This window comes from Phaseolus vulgaris, chromosome 9 (genome assembly GCF_051622355.1).
Source record: "Phaseolus vulgaris cultivar YP4 chromosome 9, ASM5162235v1, whole genome shotgun sequence".
NCBI lineage: Eukaryota > Viridiplantae > Streptophyta > Magnoliopsida > Fabales > Fabaceae > Phaseolus > Phaseolus vulgaris.
Genome location: NC_143506.1, coordinates 38,451,723 through 38,474,005, shown reverse-complemented (window position 1 = coordinate 38,474,005; position 22,283 = coordinate 38,451,723). Strand labels below are relative to the sequence as shown.

At 26.3% G+C, this 22,283-nt stretch overlaps 1 protein-coding gene across 1 annotated transcript; it reads left to right on the top strand.

The window, feature by feature from the left end:
- Positions 1-18,930: 18,930 nt before the first annotated feature.
- On the top strand, positions 18,931-21,716 carry LOC137822695 (polygalacturonase QRT3). Its single transcript, XM_068627640.1, has 3 exons — positions 18,931-19,577; positions 19,675-19,911; positions 20,407-21,716. Exons 1-3 carry the CDS (start codon positions 19,314-19,316, stop codon positions 21,430-21,432), a joined length of 1,527 nt encoding a protein of 508 aa, XP_068483741.1. The 5' UTR covers positions 18,931-19,313; the 3' UTR covers positions 21,433-21,716.
- Positions 21,717-22,283: the final 567 nt, after the last annotated feature.

The window sequence follows — 22,283 nt, the reverse complement described above, 5'->3', positions numbered from 1 at the left end:
TATTTGATCGAAATACCTTTTTCAGGTCAACCCCGACTGAATACCAACAATTAAAGGAAGAAACTTGAAGTGAGGAATGAGAAGCTAGCCGTCATATCAACAATTGTACAACAAGTTCCAAATACTATCTAGACTCACTTTGTCTATATAGGTACAAAATATAAAATAGTAAGTAACTAAAACTTGATAAGAAAAAATTAATAAAAAAAATAAAATATAAAATGTTAGAATTTTTTTCAAAATTAAAAAAATTATAAAATTATAAATAATTAAAATATTATTTTTTATTGAATTATAAATTGTAACGTAGTGAAATAAACATTTTTGTTTTATCAGATAAATATTTTTGTTTTAGTAAAGTGTGTGAGGTAACTTTTCCTTAAAAAGGAAAGAAAAAACTATAAAAAAAAGTTAGTTGGAACACTGCCCAATGGTAAAAGTTACAGAAATAAATTCTAATATTAAATAATATTTTTTACTTTTATGGAGACTTTAAACAAGGAGTGGAGGAAAAGGATTTAACAAAATCTTTCAATTTTAAACAAATTTAAGAAAACAATAAAGAGTATATTAAATAGTATAGGTGGGCAATATTTTATTTTTATTATTATTATTATTATTATTATTATTATTATTATTAATTCACACTCTTATACACTTTCTTTTTAAATTAAATTTAAGTGAAGTTCAAGCTTTCATTTTTCAATTGGTAAGTCTCATTCCCAAATTAAACGAATAATGTAAATTTATAATGTCGTGATAGAGATTGTGTTGGTGACGGTTTTTATTACACTTTAATTTAAATCACAAGAAGTGTACAAATATTTATATTACTAATAAATAAAAATGGCCATGCATAATAAGATTATTAAATTTTATATTAAATACTTTAAATCTCATGTTTAAAATAATTTGTAATTGAATAAAAATGTAAAAATCTAAACTTTGTATTACTAATTAGATTTAGCGACCTCAATAAATACTTTTTAATGTATCAATAAATAAATACATTGAAAATAACACTATTTTTATAATCTTTTAGTTGTAGGAAGCATTTTTATAAAGAATGTAATTAATATATATTTTTACAATTTATTAACTTATTACTCATGTTTATGATATATTATATTAATTAACTATTTGTTCTCACACGCGCTCTCATAAAGTTGTAATTAGTGTTTAGAAAGAAAATAGTAATTTGTATTCTCTTTGTATTATTTATGAAGCACACGGCTGTTGAAAATAATGTTTCTGGTCGCGTCTTTCTAATTATTTGGTGTAAAAATTTGTCCGTTAGTGGTAGTTAGGTTAAGTTTATAATGTTATATATATATATATATATATATTATTTTTTTTGATAAATTTTATTTTCTTTAGTTTTACAAAATATATACTTTAGTAAATGGACATAAATATTTAAAATCCATTTAAATAATTTTCAGTTTTATTGGATGTAAGATAATGCAGGTGAATATTGTGTATTTTCTTTCGCTTTCTTTTTATTTATTTTTACTTTTCCTTTTCGATTTTTAGTGGATTTGTATAAGGATTGAGATAACTTTAAAGTGAAGGTTACGTGTAATACTAAAAAATATGTCTTCTATGACAATAGGTATTTGATGTTAAAAAAAAATACGATAATATTTTCATAAATAAAAAATATATATTTGGTTATAAATTATAGTGGCAGTAGCAGAAGGAAGGTTTGTTGTGAAAAGAGAATTTAGAAATTGGGACATTATTGCATGAGGAGAGGGAGGGGACGATAACAAGCATGAAGATGCTGACTTTTGATTTGGAGGATTAGAAATAGTGTTCAAGATTTTTTTTTTCAAAAATAAACTCTCCATGATGTAGTTTCTCCAATGATTGGGTAGAAATCAACCTTACAATAAATATAGAATCTCTAAAATAATTAATATAGAAAAATTATCTTATAGTAAAAATGTAAGAGGGTATGGGAAGAAAATGTGTGGTGGTCGAAAAGAGTTGATGTTCGTACTAATGAAGAGTTAAGTTATTGATGATTAGAAAAGACGATGGTTCTAACTATTGTTGGTTAATATAGAATGTAATGTTTTATATTTTTTTTTTCTTGCATGTTGGTTTTCTTTCTTCTTTTCATATTTGATGTTGCATGAAAGACTTCTATAAACATGATTTTAAATGTTGTCCTTGCACCAGTATTGATGTAATTGGTTTATTGTTGGCGTTGTTTGTCATGTTCATCGTCATCGTTTGTTATTGCTCAATTATTTGTCGTAATAGTTTTGTTCATTGTTGTGCTACTACCACCATTATCACACTACTAGTTCGTCTTTTGACATTTATTTGATCTTTGACTTTTATTTGATCTCTGGCTTTCAACTCCGAGCGAAAAGTGTATTTGAAAAGGTTATTTAACGCTTAGATAAGTTATCATATTTGGATACAAAAGTTTGTGATAATGATGTACATTCTTTTTGACAATTGTGTTTATCTATAGGATCTTGTTAGACTCTATTACCTTTGGACGTGACTAACATGTATATGAGAATTCTCATTAACATTACCTAACTTTTTGTAGAATTTATCTTACCTTAATTCGTATTATCTTAACATGAATTTTTTTTTATAGAAGTCAATCAATAAAAATATGTCCTAAAATCATCATATCCCAATCAATACAAGTACTAACAAAAACAGATGATTCTTATAGTATGGTTAGAAAATGATTTATTTAATTTAATTTTAAAATTTGTTAGAAACATTTTAAGATATAGTATACTATTAATAGTAAAATAGTTTAAATCAACAAATAAATATATGCTTGCAAACATGTTTTTAGTCACTTGAAGAAGGAAAATGGCTGGCGTAAAAACACATTGTTATAGATCATAAATATTCCAATACCCTCAACATTAGAAAAGTGAAGTTTATATTACACTATAATAAATACACCATTATGTATACAAGTTAAAGTAGTCCCCTTCAAAGTTCATAAATGAAAGCCTTGTCCATTCATTTTGGTAGTTAATGTATTTTTTTTTATAAATAAAATCAACAAATTAGATATCATACATGTTTTCAAATAATGACACAGTGGATTGTATCAATTATTTAAATAAATAAATAAACTGAATTTTTTTTATAATTATGATTTGAATTTTTATTTTATTTTATTATAATAAATATAGAAAAAAAATGTTAAAGATATAATTAATTAATCATATCATTATTATATATGTCCTCAATTATATTTGTTATGTTAAAGACATAAAATATTTATATTCAAATTTTCGTATAAGAGCGAAAAAAATTAAATTTTATTTTTTCTTTCTATTTAAATAGTAAAATTGCGGTTTTTTTAATTATTATATCGAAACAGTCTTAAATGGTATTAATGAATTTTATCGTAAATTTATTGTATTAAAGAAATAAGAATATTTTATTGTGGAAAGGTAGTACTGGAGCAAAAAATAAAAGGACATAATCGAGGCACAGTGTACTGTTTTTGTTATTAGATTAAAAAAATGATATAAAAATGGTGTAAAATAATAGTATAATAAAAAAATGATTTATGGCATGAGAGGAATATGCATGTTGACGCGTTTTCCACAACCGGAATCGGTCTGTTGTCAAATTCCTAAAGATACGAATGGACCTACACAGTTTATTCATCTCTCACTTCCTCCACATATTCATATTCATATCCTCATCCTCAACTTTTCATTCACACAATTTACTATTTTAGAGCCTTTCTATAATCACTATCATCTCCACACTTCCTAGATAATCTTCCATCAAAATCTATTTTTTTTTTATTTATAAGAAAATTTGTAATTAGAGTTTAGAGTTTAAGATTTAGGATTTTCGATTTTCGTAAGTTTTATATATGTTAATATAGTTTTATAGTCTTATATTGCTTAGGAACTGAGATTGAGAATAATTTATATATTTTTTTTGTTCTTTAGTCTACTGTAGATGTTTTGTGACAGAGCACCGACAGTCAAAACAGATAGTATCTCATATCTGATAATTGACCCTAATAATATTATCTTTTAGAATTGTGTTTGGAACAACTTGTTTAACACATTTTTGAAAATTTCAAAATTTATTTTTTAAAGATAAAATTACATTTTTAATCATAAATTTAAGGTGTAGGTGGATTGTGTTAAACAACGAAGTAATTTTGGATGATAAATTTAAAATCACAAATCTAGAATAATGTTTTGGATGAAGTAAAAATATTTTTCTATATTAAAAAGAATTATATTAGAGAAATGTTTTATAATGAAAAATAAAATAAAATATATATATATATATATAAGTTGAAGTGTAAATAAAATATAATATATAATGAGATTTACTTTTGTAAATTAATATAATATATTGCAATGAGAATGAAAGTGGTCTAATTGAAGTAGTATATATAATATTATATGATGTTATATATCATTGTGTTTCTCTAACAAATGATGACTTAGGTGTTATGAAAGAATTTTAATTGGTTAACGTTATTTATAGAAAATACTAATATGAAAAAAAAGTAAGAAGCTAGAAAATAATTTTATAGTAAAGTTGGTATTATTAAAATCACATTTCAATATTTTATTATTAAAATAAAAAATTTATAAAAATAGAAAGATCAGTTATTCAAGTTTTATTTAAAATAATCATTGTTTTTTTAGAAAAAAAAATTCTTCTCGATTTCCTCTCTGAATTTTTAACTCAATCTTTCATTAGATTGATGAACGAATGTCACAGTTGGAGTCTTGAAATTGAATAAAGAAAAATTGCCTAATTAGATTTCTGTTTAGAGTAAGTTTCTTTATGCTTCATTTTTTTTTGGAGTTAGTTTTGAGTTGACTAACCTGGTAGACATACTTTGGATGTAATGTATGTGACTTCAGAATTAGCCTTTGTTGGTTCAAATCGTTGATCAGAATTATGTGGTGCAAGTTAGGATATTCCTGATCTCTTTAGGAGTTGGATCTTTTTGTGAGTGTTAATCCTTCTAATCATGTAAGGAAAGCTAATTTTATATTTGAATAGAACTCTAGGCTAGGATATGGATGTGAAGGTGACGTGGTCACAAATGTTCTTTGATAAAAAAAAATGGTTTGGAGTTAAACAATTTAATAAGTGGTTGATTGTTTAGATTGATTGTGAGAAGTATTTTGAAGTTTAAGTCTTCAATTTACTTGTAAAAGTGTAATTTAAATGAGATGTAACCTTATAGATTTTAGCAAATTTTTACTTTTGAAATGCTCTTTGTCTCAAATTTGCTCAGCGTCAACTTTCTGCACTTAAGCGAAATGAGGTGCAATATTTTGAGGTGCTCTCTGCCTCAAATCCGCTAAACGCCAACTTTCTACGCTAAAGCAAAATGAGGTGTTCTCTGTCTCAAATCCTCTCAATGCCAACTTTCTATGCTTAAGTGGAATGATGTGTAATTCTTTTGTGTGCTCTTAACCTCAAATCCACTCAACACTAGCTCCAACTCCCTGAGTTTGAGCCAAATTACTAACTGTAGTCATTTTTGTGCCTCTTATTTTTGTATGGGTTGTTTGATGATTATTTATTTATTTTATTTAAATTATATGTAAATTTGAATTATACATGTATTTAAACATTTACATTAAGTTTTTATGTGAATTTCTTTTATACTTTGAATTTTTGTTAAAAATATAAATTTTTGAATGATTGAGTGGTATTTTGAGGTGTGATATGAAATACAAATCATGTGAAATTATGACCGAGACATGGTATTTTTAGAAAAGGAAAAGAGACGATCATGACTCTTCTGGTACATTAAAATCATATAAATAAAGGTGTTCAATGGTTGAGAGTTGAAGAAGGTTCATATGTTTTATCATATGGTGTGAATGAAATATGTATTAGGTGGATCATAAGGAATTTACCAATGTCATATGAAAATGGATTTTCTGATGTTGAGACGATATTGTGGAGACAACTTAATGATATGATAGGTACATATCTCTAAATTTAATTTTAATACACGAATCTTCTGAAAGTAGAGTCAGATGTTTGTTGTTGTATTTTAGTGGATTTCTAACATGAATGTTGAATGTGATATGAGAATTAATAATAGACACCTTATTGCTTAGTACATCGGAATTGATGAAGTGTGATGATTAATATATTGTGATGGTGAGTGTGATATGAGAATTGATAATAGCCATTTGATTGTTGAGTAATGTGTTGTGATGTAAATTAAGAGATATGATAAAATCATTGAATGATTATTAGTTATACAATCATTGATTGTTTATGTTTTTTTTTTAATTTATAATCATGTTTTACACCAGATAAAAAACTATATACAATGAATATCAACATTAACGTGTTGAGAAGTAAGTAGAGAAAATATTTTATTTTTTTAATATATATTTAAAAAATTCTTATGAAAAGGATAATATATATTTTATTTTACTCTTTAAGATACATGTTTTTTCAAGTTTTGTGAGTTTTATATTCTTAAGAATTAGTTTTTCATCCATTTATAATTATGGATATTGTGGTCTAGTTTTATTTTTTTACAAAACTTTAGTTTTAATCTTTTAGTTTATTTTGATTGTTTGATCTGTAAAAATTTATTAACAATTTTTATCCTTGAAGTGTAGGTCGATTTTGTTTCTCTCAATTTATAATATTATAATTTTATTTAGTCATTTCGGGATATATAATTATAATAATTTTGTTTCATTAACGATTAAATTAATCCAAATTTTAAAACATGACCCGACTAAAAGACTCCGAATGAACCCTAAAAGTAAAATTGATCTGTTTTTATTTTATTATTGATGAAAATATATTTGAAATAAAAAAATGTTATAAATCTTATTTTTTTACTTATACTTTTGAGATTATTAGCCAATCGTTTTGTCTAATAATAAGACAAATAATTTGATTAGTGTATAATAGCTTTTGATGGTCAAAGATTAGAGCATATTATCGAAAAAGGACACGTTATTTAGGATTAGATCGTGCTGCTCCAACCATCACTCCCCAATAGGGGGAAGTGGATTCTCTTTTTTCTTTAATTTAATATTTTTTAAATTACACATTGATGCAACCATTAATTGATTTTAATTTAATGTATCAATGTCTTTCTAAATGTAAGAAATATAATATAAAGTAAAATATTTTATTATATTATTTGTGTTTGAACGTGACTGAAGTCAAAAGAACGATTGTCTCTTTTCTTGATCTTCCTTCCTTCTCAGAACGGTTTACTTACTCTCTTTTCACTCTGCTCCTCCTTTCTGTAAACTTCAAATTTGAATGGTACTTGCAAAAGACACTTCAACGTTCAAATGAGATCTCGTGTTTGATGTTATTAGTATTCAATAATAACGTATCTTAATCTATACTTATTTATATGATTATTATAAACTTTTTGTTATTAGTATGAAATGAGATTTTGAAACGTGATTAAAAATATATTATCTAATGTTTAATTATTCATTAATTTTATTAATTTTTTATTTAAACATAATGAATCTACTCGTATCGGTTACCAACTTTTCGTAAGGACCCGATCAATCAGTACATTATTATTCATGAAAAATATTCATTAACTCTCTTGTTAGGAATCACAAATAATATTCGAACTTGTCCCAAATATAATATTCAGTATGTTACAATGGTTACCATTAAGATGATGAATCTGTCTGTATTTTGTTTCATATTCATCTTAAATTATTAAAATATTCTATTATAAAATTTATATAACTATAATTATAATTCTTTCATTTGATATTGAAAGATAAAAACATGTGTCTTTTAACATTAAAGTCTAAAATTAATTTTTATAATAATGTCCAAAGGACATAATTTATGAATATCTAACAAATTTAAATTGACATTACAATAAAAATTTTAAATAAAAATTAATTTTAAAGATAAAAAATAATTATTTGTTACACTGACTAAATTAGAAATCATTTATAGACTAAAAAAATTATTAATTTTTAAATTAGTTTCTATTATTGATAAATAATTTTTAAATTGATATCTAATTAGTTATCAAATTTAGAATCTAAATAATTGGTACTTAAACTTAGGTAGCTAATTAGATACCAATTTAAAAACTATTTATTAATAATAGAAACTAATTTAAAAATTAATAATTTTTTAATTTTTAAAATTTTAAAATATTTTTTAATTTAATTAATATAACAACTAATTATTTTTAATTTCTAAAATTAATTTTTATTTAATAATTTTTTTAATATGATTTCTAAATAACATAACACTTCACTGTAAAATTGATCCCTAATATTTACATTTGAGTGTCAAAATACTGAAGTTAATAATATATTGTAATACTTTCACAGAGGATTCTTTAGAAGAACTGAATAAATATTATTTTTAAAGATTAAATTAATAATACCTATATTAAATAGAGAGATATATTTTTTTAATTATTTTCGCGTTATTTTTTAATAAATAGAAAGAATTATTTACTTAATAAAATACATATTCTTTATTTAAGAAAATAACATCGCGTATTCTTGTAACCATTGTCACAAAATTATATTTTATTTTTCTCGAATTGTATTATTTTAATACAATAAAAATGTAAATATACATCCATGTTGTTTTTTTTTCTAGTTTAAATGAACCATTGATGAAGGAAAATGAGAGATAGTGGAGTATCTTTTCAAAATAATTATTTTATTTCTTATGTTCTTCTTCTCTCTTCATTTGTTTTCCATTACCTCATTGATTATGCAAGAGAATACTGAAAAGGTGGAAGCAAAAATGGCCTTGGACCTATAGAAGACCATGGTCAAATGAAGCATGCACTTTAATTCTTTGATTAATAATTTTTAAGATTAAAAGATACAATTAGGACCCTTTTCATTGGTCAATTTGTCAATAAATTTAAATTACATCTTCTTTTTGTCTCTGTGAGCTCACTGTTTAACTAGTCCAATCCAACTTGAATGCGTAGTGCATGATCACGGACTTGTCCTTCTCTTATATTATAAAACATTTTTATTAAAAAACATCATTGACCCCACAAAAAGCACAAAACAAAAAATAATGATAAATTCACATGTGCTGTGTAAAATATTATTTTTCTCTTTCTTTCTTGAACACAATGGTCCATTGCATTCTTCTAAATTGTGCCCATTAAAAAAATAAATATCTGCCGACTTAAAAGCAACAGAACAATTAGTAAAATAATCACTTTTTCTTTCTTTCATTAAAAAAAATAATCAATGGTTGGTATATTAGATTGTCAACTGTTCATTATAGATTCTGGGATCATTTCTACACTTAATCTTAATATCTACCTAAGCATGTTACTAATTATTATATAATTATTGAACCATCCAAAATTTACGGTTAAATATATATAACGAGTTTAATCCATAATTTATATTATTATATTATTGATTCTGTTATTATTTTTATATAATAAATTTAACTTTATATGAGTATATATATCAATTTTATATTTTATATTTATTTTCTTATTTTTAACATGGAATCTAGAATTTAGAGTTACTGTTCATTGTCAGCCGTCATCCACTGTTATCATTGTCAGAGTTGTCGCCGCCGCACCGTCGCCGGAATCTCATGTTTAAGATATTTATAGTGACATTTAACATTTTATTAAGTGAAAAGTGTTAGGTTATTATATATTTATATTCTTTAGAATTTAACCAACATATAAAAGTGGAGGTGCCCACTTGAGGAAAAAATAAAACATGGCTGAGTTGTTCAAGGTGTATCATTCATTATTGCGGAAAGTGGATTAATTTATTTGCTTGAGTGAATCCAAATGTTTGATATCATTTGGAAGAAAAGTTAAAATTAATTTATAACAGAATTAAAAATGTATAATATTGAATAAATTTTATTAACATATTTGTTATGAAGTGGACTTTAAACCTAACTCAATCTTATAAAATTGGCTCATGAGGTTGAAGTTTGCACCATTTATATATAAAATGAAAGACTCTAATGCGTGAGACTATATATTATGGGTAGTCTGATAGCGGCCCGATAGTGGGTGGCACGATAGGCTCGAAATGACTCTGATACCATGTTAAGAAGTGGACTTTAAACCTAACTCAACTCCATAAAATCAGCTCATGAAGTTGAGGTTTGCACCCACTTATATACAATGAAAGACTCTAATACGTAAAATCTCCAACAATATTTAAAATATATATTATTAATTAATATGAATTTGAACTTTAGTTCATTATATAAGATAGTAATGGTTGTGAGATTTGATGATTGGTGAGTAGAGCAATGGCAAATTCTGAAAGGCAGGGTTGAAATTATCTTCAGCCAAGATCCACCCAGCAAATAGGGTTTCAAGCAACTAGGGTTTCAATTTCAAGCATGTTCTGATAATGCAAATGCTTGGAACAAACCAAACTATGGCATGTTACATGAATCATACTCTACTCTACACTACTCTACAAGATCATAATCATAATCACAGCCACAACAAATGTGTATGAGAGTCACAACTCAGCAAAACCACAAAATCACTTCTCAAAAGCATTCCATTGGCCATGAAAAGCTCCTGTAGGGAATGCTGTCTGGGACAGCACCACCTAAAGATCCACCTGATGAAAGCCATAAATCAGAAAAAGAGAAACATCACCATTCATTATGATGCATTAATTATGGACCTTCCCTCTTGTTACCATCTTGGTCTTTCTACAAAGTCTCAAAACCATTCAAGCAGAACATTTGTGAAAAAGGTGAACAAAGTTTCTCCCTCCTTCTGCTGAACATGATTTTCGCTTTCAAGAACAAAATGTTCATCATTGTGGTGAAACCAGGTATGAAAGACAAATTCCTGCTTTTGGAGGGAACTAAGGAAGGAATCATACCTGGTGATGCTACACTACCATAATACAACACAAAACCATCCTCAAGTTTATAGATATCAATGGTATCACAGTAAAAAAACATAGATAGTGATCATTTTTATGAAAATGACAGATTATGAAAACTTTTAAATTATTAGGTATACCAAGTAAAAGTTAAAAAGATAAGACGTAATATTTGACTTGCATAACTTGAGATCTTATTGAAATCTGGATCCTAAAGGTAGGGAGCAATATTTAATTAGAAGTTAGGTCTGATTAACAACAGCTTAATTAAGCTATGTGACCACCTTCCAATACTAATGTTTGGAATCAACCAAGAGCCAAAAGATTTTAAGAAGTTTTCTTTTATATAAATTCTTCATTTAAGACACCATTATATAACTTAACTTTTTCTTTTGATAAAAGTTTTAAACTATTATTATGCAACTTAAGATCTCAACTATAATTTACGAAAAAAATATTATTAAAAAAATATGGAAAGATTAAACAAAAATTCATATATTAACAAAAACGATACATAGACCGATCTTGACATTTTAATTAGACTGAAATCTCAATTAGATTGATATCTTAATTAGACTGACAGCCTAAATAACAACAATCATCTGACATATAAAAAAATATCATTAAAATAAAAAAATGAAAAATAATATGATAAATACAACCAAAGTCATTCAAATATTGGCATCTGTCACCTTCAAAAATATATTGGCATCTGTTTGTCTCATGCATGATGAAAATCAATCAGAAAGAATCTTCAAATGGTTTTGTTTTTCTCCTTCTGTACTTTTTAATTTTTAATTTTAGGGAGTAAGAATCTTTTGTTGAGAAAGGTGCACATACAATACAAAATGAGTTGCTTTGATTAAGAGACTAAATCATCTTGGCATAAAAAGAGACAATAAAATATTGAAGCAATACAACTAGTAGTAATAACACATTCTAATGTGTTTTACACACTTTTTTTTTTTATTTCTGGTTAGAATTTATTAATAATTTTGTGACCTTAATATATTTTAACCAACAAAAAAGACATACATGTAGAAGAGTTTGTTTTATCAGTAAACAAATAAATAGATAAGTGATATATTAAAAGACTAAAAAAAATTAACATGAGACTTATAATCCATGAAAATCTCTACTAAGAAAATAATTAGTAATGTCATAAATTTAAATTTTATGCCAAAAAATACTCATTAAAATAATTATTTAGTGATAATTATATTTAATAGCAGCACCAGGTTTAATTCCAGGGATATTTATTCCTGACAAGCCTGACTTGTATTACTAATGATTCAGTGAATGCATCACTTCATGAATAAGTAAGGATATCATTAATAAATGTCACAACAAATAACATTACAATAAAATCACTTAATAGTTTCTGAAAATATTTAATAATAAGAATCAAGACTCATCCAAACAAAACAAAGTATTAAAATATTTATAAAAAAATAACTATCTCTAGATAGCCATTTATTATATAATACATCAATAATATGATGATTCGTAACAAGTTTTTCTTATAGAATACATTCTAAGTAAGTGTCAAAACATTTACATATAAGTAACGCTGATAAAAAAAATAAAAATAAAAATAATAATAATAAAATAATAAAATAATAAAAAAAAAATAATAAAAAAAAAATTTACATATAAGTAACTGGTTATCTAAATATTTTCCTAAAAAGTAACTATGCAAATGTAAAATTCTCCAATAAATGTCAAAAATAGAAAGTCTCGTTAACAGTTACAATAAAAGAGATATTAATATTTTATTGATTAGTATCTAAATCCATGTGACAATTCTGATCGACACATGACTGCTACTCTTGTGATTTTTATATGTTACCATCCATCATTGTTTTGGAATTCAATGGATTATTCTGTTTTGATAAGTAAATATATTGAAATTTCATTGATGTTTGATTATGTTTTTGAAAGGGAAATGAAAGAAAAAAAATATTGATGTGAAATGTTTTATATCGATAGTAAATATAGGTTTAATTTTTTATTTGATTATAATTAATTTATATTTAATTTTTTATAATTATTAAATTTTATTATTTATTTTTTCTGTAGCAATATTGAATTCTTTTAATTCTTTAGTAATAAACATTTTTAATGAATATTTTTAGAAAAAAAAATTGTATGCAGACTCGTGGACTATGCATGACGAGACAGAGAAATTAACCTGTGTTTACTATACGGGGCGGACCAACCCGATTCGTATTTTACGGGTCAAACACAGAACTATGTAGAACGGATCAATCCTCATTATCATCTATAATTTTCATATTTTTATTTCTAACTTGGGTATTAACTTATTTTGTATTTTTTTAAAATTTGTTTGTTAGTTAACTTTTCTAGAAAGAGAAGAACTGAGTTAATCAATGAGTTATACTCTCAAAAACAAAATTAAACAAAAATATCATGACAATAAAATAAAATATATTTTAAACATATTATTCAACAAAATCAAATGATAGAATATTTAAAATTATAAAATAGTATCTTAAATATTTAATAAAATAATTTTCTTTAATAAAAAATTGAAAATATAATTTAATGAACTGTCACGTCAAATTTATTATAATATTTAAAGAAAATATCTTAAACTACACCTATTTATTTTATGTCGGAGTCAAAAAGCATGGCCGCAGCACAAAACTATAGAAAATTACGCAGTCGCCCTGCACTTTCTAAGTTAAAAGCAATCGCACCTTTTCTCATCAAATTTTCTGTGTCTTTCACCTTGCTTTTCCCCTTTTTTAATTAAAAAAATTAAAAAATCATTTTGAACAAAATAGATACCCAATTCATAAAACAATAAGTCAAAATCCTTAAAAATTAATGTCATTTTGAACATAAAGATTTAAGCTGAACCCACAACGACTTATCTATCCAATATAAACCCTGTGTAAGAAAAAAACTAAAAATAGTCATATTTTGGTTTTGAAAAAAAGTAAAAAAATAATAAAAATATATATTTTTGAATAAATAAATAAAGTATTAAATTTTATTTATTTATTTTTGTTATTATTATTATCATTATAAAATAACAATCATATATATTATGATTATTTATTTTATATATGTATAAAGTCTGAGAGATAATATGAGGTCAATTATCACATTGGGGTATTATTTATTTTGCAGGTTAATGTTTTGTCACAGTTTTATCTTTAAAAGATGTCTCGTTGAATTAAGAAAAAATTATTTAAACCGTACTTGACCTCGATTTCTAAAGGATGTGAAACTATATTAATCTTATTGAAAAGATTATTTAAAAAAAAAATGTCTTATCATGGTATTTATGTTTTTTAATTAAAATATTCAGACTTGAGTATTTTTGTCTATCGTGGATGGAAAAGATAATTTTGTAAACTTTTACTTTCTTTTTTCTGTTATCCTCTTATTCTAAAAAATAATACTTATCCTTTTAAAGTTTTTATCATCTCTAATTCATACAGGTGATTATTTCATACTTTTAACTTAAGTTTCATGGTGATTATTTTTAAGAATGCATAAATGATTAATAAGTTATATAATCGATAGATTATAATTAGTTATAATATTTAACAGAAAATCATACTAACTGCTATTAAAATAAAGATAATTGATTATATATTATAAAATAATTAGCTAGACTGTCATATAATAAGTTATTTTAGACCATATAATTTGATTATTTGTCAAAAATACTAATTTTTCACATTGTTTATAAACGGATAAGGCCCATGGGCCAATTCATATTTCTCAACTCATGTAATAACATTTACTTTCTTCACCCTTATACTTTCTTCTCTCACCTATGACTATAGTGTTTTTACTAAAATATTTGTATCTACTGTTTATTAAGAAACATATTATAGATTTGTTGTTTTCAGAAGCTTGAAATTATTGTTTAATAATTTAAACAAATTAGATATTCTATTAGATTTTAAATTATTAATCCAAAACTTATACATTATAAAATATATTTCAAAATTACATAATTCAAATCTACATTTTCCTTATATTGAAATGCATGACCTAAAATTTACGTAATCAATAACCATATTTTGGATTCTAAAATATATAATTTGAACTAAAATTCTGAAGTAGGGAATTTAAAATAAGAGTTTTGGACTTTAAAATCTATAATATAGTTTTGAATTATGTAGTTTAAAATATAATGATTTAGGAAGGTTATGAGAAAGAAAGAAAATAATTTTTATATTATAAGGATGGTTTTACATTTATCTTATTTAAAAAAAGACATAAGAAAAAGTGGTTGACATTAATTCTTTGTTGGATGAAACATTGTAAGAAGAAGTAGAAGGTTTGTCTCACGGCTCTTCCAATATAGGTTGTTGCGTAAAATGAAAAGGAAAGCAGCGAAAAGCATGATCCAATTGTTTTCAACGGTTCTCTAACCTTAAGGAATCCAATCTTTTCATGCTTCTTCTCTCTCTTTACATGTTTTTTGTTTTTTTTTATAAAAGTTTTCTCTAACATCTCAAATCTCAAGTAACAACAATCATTTGTCATCACGTAAAAAATATATTATTATTAAAAAAAATATAAAAATATTATATTAAAATTAAAAACGATACATACTTAAACTATATTTATTTATAAAGAATTCTAATAAGAGACTAGATAAAAATCGATTAAATACCAATAAAATGATTATTTATGAAAAATCTTAAACATATTTTTCCCACCGTACATGTTTTATATTCTTACTTTTTTATCTATTATTTTCCTTTCTTTAACAAAGAAAATTACACCATAATTTCAGATTAAGCTAATCATGCTAACTATTTCGAGATTATATTACAGAGATTGCATTTTTTATGAGACCAAATGCATTTAAATATGATTTATTCTGATTAAGCTCTTAATAAATTCTAACTAATCAGCATGACTTCGTTTTCCTGGATATCCTAGACGCGGTGACAACTATATATATTCTAAGAAAATGATTAAATAATAATTAATTTAGAGAAAAATAATAATTATATATATATATATATATTTATATTGATTAAATTAAATATCATTTTATAAATTAAAAATTTATTAATATCTAAAATAATTTATGTTATTAATATAAATTTATTAAATAATTTTAAAATTAATAATTAATATTAATTATTTTAAATTTTAAATTAATTTTTATTATAAATTAATAATTAATTTAAAATTTAAAATACTTAATAGTTAAGATTTAGGTAACTAATATTCAATATCAATATATAAATTTTTATTAATAATAAAAACTATTTTAAATATCAATATTTTTTAAATTTATAAAATAGTATTCAGTTAATATAAGTTAATATAGTAATTAGTTATTTGTAATCTCTATAATTAATTATTATTTAATAATTTTTTAAAATGATATAGATAATTAATTTTCACCATTCATTGTATAGATGTGTTTAGAGGTCAAAAGTATGATACTCAGTTTTCAACCACCAGTACAGTGTTTGGTATACCATTAATTAGTATTTTATTAATTAATTTCTTAATTAATACTTTGTTGATTCCCGCAAATATCTTTCATTCAAAAATAATATTCAATACCAAATATTCACAACCCTTTATACTAAACCTAACTCTGTCATGTTAACCTATCATGCTAAACCTCTATTAGTATAACTCTCTCTATCTAATTCATAGTGTAAAATTACAGGGCGAACGCCCAATTCCATACGTCGGTTCATTCAGGTTGATCAACTGATATTTTCGGTTCAATTACGTTCAATTAAAGTCAGTAAAATTAAACCATCACTATAAATTAGACAATACACCTTTAAACACAACTCACTAAGCTCAATAAGGTAAGTCCATTAAAATAATATAAAATAATGCATATTTTAAAAAGATGGTACGTCATTAATTACCATACTCTGACATCCGAGTGTCGAGCGCCCTTTCTGATTTGAGCGTCAGAGTGCCTTCTGTAGATACCCCATTCGACATTTCCCAAGTGGCCGAGAGATCAAGCAACCGAGACCCCCGAAAGAGTAGTAGGAAGACTGAGAGTATGCTGAAGTGTGAGCTGACCGATCGATAGAAAAGAGAAAAACGAAGTCAGTCAATAGTTCTTTAGGTCTCATCTTCCTAGCAGAAACACATAAATATCAAGGCTTTAATTTAAATTTCAAACTTTGTTAGTCACCAAATAGTTTTCTAGCGCATATTTTACTCATTTTAAAAATACAAAAAATCATTAATGTGAAAAATAAAAAATTAAAGTAAAAGAAATCAGAAAAAATAACAAACAGTAAAAATAATAGAGCAATAATTATTATTTCTATATGATAAACAAAATTACGTAGAATAAATAATAATAGTTTCGAGATTTTCTTATTTAATATATCTAACTTTTCTTATAACTAAGTTATTTAATTTAATTTTATTATTCCTTATATTTTAATATACTTATTTATTATTTTAATTTTTTTACTTAGTATTACTTATTTTTAATTTAAAAAAAAAGATAAAAACATTTTTTCTTTTCATATTTTAATTATTACATTACAAATTGAAGTAACTTAATTATGTTTTATTTACGATGCTATATGGAAATTACACACAATAAAAATTATAAAAAAGAAACTTATATTATACAATTGAAAAATAAAAAAATAAATTTATAAAAATGAATAAAAATAATTTTTTCTTATTAATGATTAAATCTACTAGTAATTATTCAAATATAAAAATGTAACTTTAAAAAAAAATAGAAGCAATAAAAAGTCTAATAAGAATTTAATTATTTATTTAAACAAATTAAAAATTATGGTTACATAATAATATATTGTTGACAAAAAAAACAAACTTTATTTATCAAATAAAACTTATGTATTATGTTTTTTTACGTCATTTTGCATTTTAGCAATTAACTTTTCCGTTATTCTCCTAAACACTATCGACTTAGAAATTATAAGCTAAGAATTTATTAAAAGTAGTGCAATAATGTTGTTTATATAAAACTGAAATTATAGATAAAAAAGTTAAAGATAATAAGAAATATATTAAATTAAAAAGAATTAAATAAGATACAAATTAATGAAATAACTTATAATTTATAAGCTAGGCGAGAGACAAATAATTCATTAATTAGTCTCACTAAATTTAAAGTTTTTAACGTGACACTCTGGGTTTAACACGTACGCGTTTGCATGTGATTTTTGCTTAGTGCAATTGCACTGTGCTACTTCACGTAAAAAAAAATAACTTAAATGCAGAACTTATTTCACGTGCTTAATTCTTGTTGGAGATTTTAATTATGATAAACTTTATTACAAAGTGAATTTTAAGTTTAACTCAACCTCATAAAACCGGTTCGATGAGGTAAGGTTTGCACCCACTTATATATCATGAAAGACTTTAATCTCTAGTCGATGTGGGATCTCCAACACACTCCTCATGCTGAGAGTGAAAGTTCGTGCGTGTGACTATATATTATGGATGGTCCGATAGCGGGTGGCACGATAGGCCCACCAAATACTCGCTAGGATAGGTTCGAAATGACTCTGATACCATATTATGAAGTGAACTTTAAGCCTAACTCAACCCCATAAAACCGGCTCATGAGGTTGAGGATTGCACCCAGTCGAGGTGGGATCTCCAACAAACTTATTTCACGTTCTACAAAATGATATTGGATAGAAATATGCATGTTAAACCACACATAAAATAAATAGAAATACCCATATGTAATATTTTAATATCTTTATTTAGATATAATATTTGTATAAAAGTGCTTATTACAAACATACATATATATATACACTTGAGATTGATCTAACAAGTACATTGCTGAATTTCTAAGGTTTACCCTGCTTTCTTGGTAAACCTTTTTCATTTTCATTTTCAGTTCTAGCATTGACATAATTTCTTGGAAAGTACAATAGTCCTTTTTATCACAGCAATAAATACATACCTAACAATTTACAATTTCCCTAGTGTTACCATCATGAATCAATGAGAGCTCTGTGGACCCCCTCAAGCCAATAATTCCACACTGCATAATTTAAGATCACCACAGGTGTGCTTTCTTCCTAGTCCAAAATACCTTTTACACAATGTAAAATTAGTGAAGGTTCCAAAAGTAAGAAGTTGGTAAGTGCTTACTTTTGTACCAGGTCAGGGAAAATGAAAAAGTTTCATGAAAAGGTTACACAGCAATCTTCTCTAATATCATAATAGTCCAAATGATGGAGGGTGTCATGTGTATGATCCAATATCAAAATGTTCCTACACTTTTTCTCATCAAGACTTAGCTACCTCACTTTTTCCCTTCTCTTCCTATTAATCACCCTTCTTTATCTCCCTCATCAACCTTTTCCTCTGTCTTATTTAAATGTCCACACAACTGGAATGCTTTTCTCCAACATGTTAAATTTAAGAACCTCAAACCTCTCTTAAACAGCAGCAACAACAACAATGACAACAATGGCAAGAACATGTTTTACCTGCTCCTTGCTTTTGGGGATGGCTTGTTCCATAGTAATTGGTGCATATGAAGAGAGCTTGTATCCTAGGAAAATTTCTAGGGGCAACTATCATGAGGCAATACAACGGTTGCAGTCATTTAAGGCCTCTCTAACTACACGTGATTCCATTGCTTCAGCACCATCTTCCTTATCACCCTTCTCAAGCCCTCCTGCTCCTGCTCCTGCTCCTTCTCCTTCTCCTCTCTCACTTCAGGTAACTCAACTCAACTATGAACACACCCTTTTAGTCTTTAGTCCATTTTCCATTTTTGTGGTAAAATATCAAATGTTTGATATTTTTTGTGATGCAGGGAGTGAACTATCCACGTGTGTACCATGTCACATCTTATGGTGCAGATCCAACGGGTAGTTCAGATAGCACTGAAGCACTCCTTGCAGCCATAGCAGATGCAGCCAAGGGTCCCAGTGAAGGATATTTGATGCAAGGCATCAAAAACCTTGGAGGTCCCCAGATTAATCTCGAGGGTGGAAATTACTTGATCAGCCAACCACTGCGGTTGCCGGTGGCTGGAGTGGGGAACCTTATGGTATGCCTTCAGAAACCGTTCTAGTTGTTAACTTCATTCATGAACTGCTTTTTCTATGACAAATATAACTACCAATAAGTTATTTGTTAGTGTAAAATATGAAAAGTATCTTCCAAAAGTTTGAATGCTTGTCATATTTTGCCAATTGGCACTTTGTTAGTGTATTGTAATACTTTATGGCTGGGCCAAATTTTAATTTTTGAGGCTGCTGGTCCATATTTTGGTCATGATGGTGAAGCAGTTGGTCTAACTTAACCAAGAAAACAAGATTTTTGAAAAATAACTTTCTTCTTCAACCGTTCCTTTATTGTCACTACTTTCTGTTTTTTTTCTGAAATGGTTTTTTCTTTAGTTTCAACCAATGTATATATTACTTTAGATTGCAGAAAAGTCATGGAAAACAGCACTTTTTTCTATTTTGTTTATTTAGTAAGGCATCCATAAAGAGGCCACAAATTTTTGACAGCTTAGTTTGTATTTTGATGTAAAAAACAGATACATGGGGGGACTATAAGAGCCTCAGATGGTTTTCCAGCAGATAGCTATATCATTGATTTGTCACCCTTTTCCAATGAAGGAAACCGAGAGAGTTCTTCAACATCCTACAATTTTGAGTACATAACTTTCAAAGACCTCTTGCTGGACTCAAACTTCAGGGGTGGAGGCATTTCAGTCATAAACTCACTTCGGATTAGCATAGACAATTGCTACATCACACATTTCACCACCAATGGAATTTTAGTCCAAGGTGGCCATGAAACCTACATCAGAAACACTTTCCTTGGTCAGCATATAACTGCTGGTGGGGACAAAAATGAAAAAGACTTCTCAGGGACAGGAATAAACCTCCAGGGTAATGACAATGCTGTCACAGATGTTGTAATTTACTCTGCTGCTATAGGAATAATGGTTACTGGTCAAGCCAATGCTTTTTCTGGTGTACATTGTTACAACAAGGCCACTGGCTTTGGAGGCACAGGGATTTATTTGAAAGTACCAGGTTTGACACAAACAAAGATTGTGAATTCTTACATGGATTTCACCAATATTGTGGCTGAAGACCCGGTTCAATTCCATGTCTCTAGTTGTTTCTTCCTTGGTGATGCCAACATTGTCCTAAAGTCTAAGAATGGGGTTATAAATGGTGTTGATATTGTTGATAACATGTTCTCAGGTTCAGATGATGGGGTTGAAATTGTTGAGCTGGACCAATCCAACAATCCTTTCCATCAAATTGAACAAGTCATTGTTGACAGAAACAATGCAAGAGGGATGAAGTTAAAGGCCACAGTTGCAAAAGGGTCCATGCAAGGGAATGGAACCTCATGGACTGTTGATTTTAACAATGTTTTGCTTTTTCCTAACCTTATAAAACATGTTCAGTACTCTGTAAGCACCCCTGGCAGCACCTTCCCAAATCATATTCTGAGGAATGTGTCTGAGAATCGTGTTGTGATTGAAACAAACAAAGCAGTGCCTGCCAGTGTTTTTGTTTCTGTGGATCAAAGTGAGGCAAGTTGAAGAAGGTTGGAAGCTGGTGACCAAAGTTTTTGGTCAAGAGTCTTCTTCACTCAAAGGGAATTGTGCATACCTTAGTTGTGAACTCTTTCTTTCTTTGGATCAATTTAAAGTAATAGCATACACTGAACACAGCTATAAGTTTAGAAGATTGTAATTGAATGAAAAGCATACCATAGAAGTATACCTTTTCAACACTTTGTTTTTGTAAAACTAGGCTAAGGTTGAATCTGTACCACCATCTTTTTCATATTAACTATCTACTACATGAGATTCATCCCCTCTAACGAGTAATCAATTTTTTTAAGTTTGAAATAAGTAAAAGAATAACTATAAAACTTGATACTAACAAATTTAAGAAGTGTTTCGGGTAATTTAAATAGAGTCCCACATTGTTTAGGAATCGAAATTAAAGACAATTTAAATACATTTTTTTTCCTTCAATCTTCTAGAGTGTTTATTAAAAACAAAACCATGACGACTTTGTCGCAACAAGAACAAATTAAGATATTTTCTATTTTTCTTGAGAAGTTAAGAGGAAAAGAGAAGGACAAACAATAACTTCATTTTGATACATTGTTGATTTAAAAAACTTTATAAAGTGAATAAATCACTTCATGTTCTTTTAAGAGAAAGTACACTCTATTGATCAAGTCACATATTTATAGTACTTTATTGGATTTTTACTTTTTATATCTTATATTTGTTAAATGTATTCTTAATATTTTGGACTTATCCATTAAGTTTTGATACAATATCAAAGTTGTTTTAGTCTTTTATATTTTTTTATTTACGTTTGATTTTGTGTGAGATGACAGTCTCTTGATTTTTCGATATTTCATATAAGCATTTCG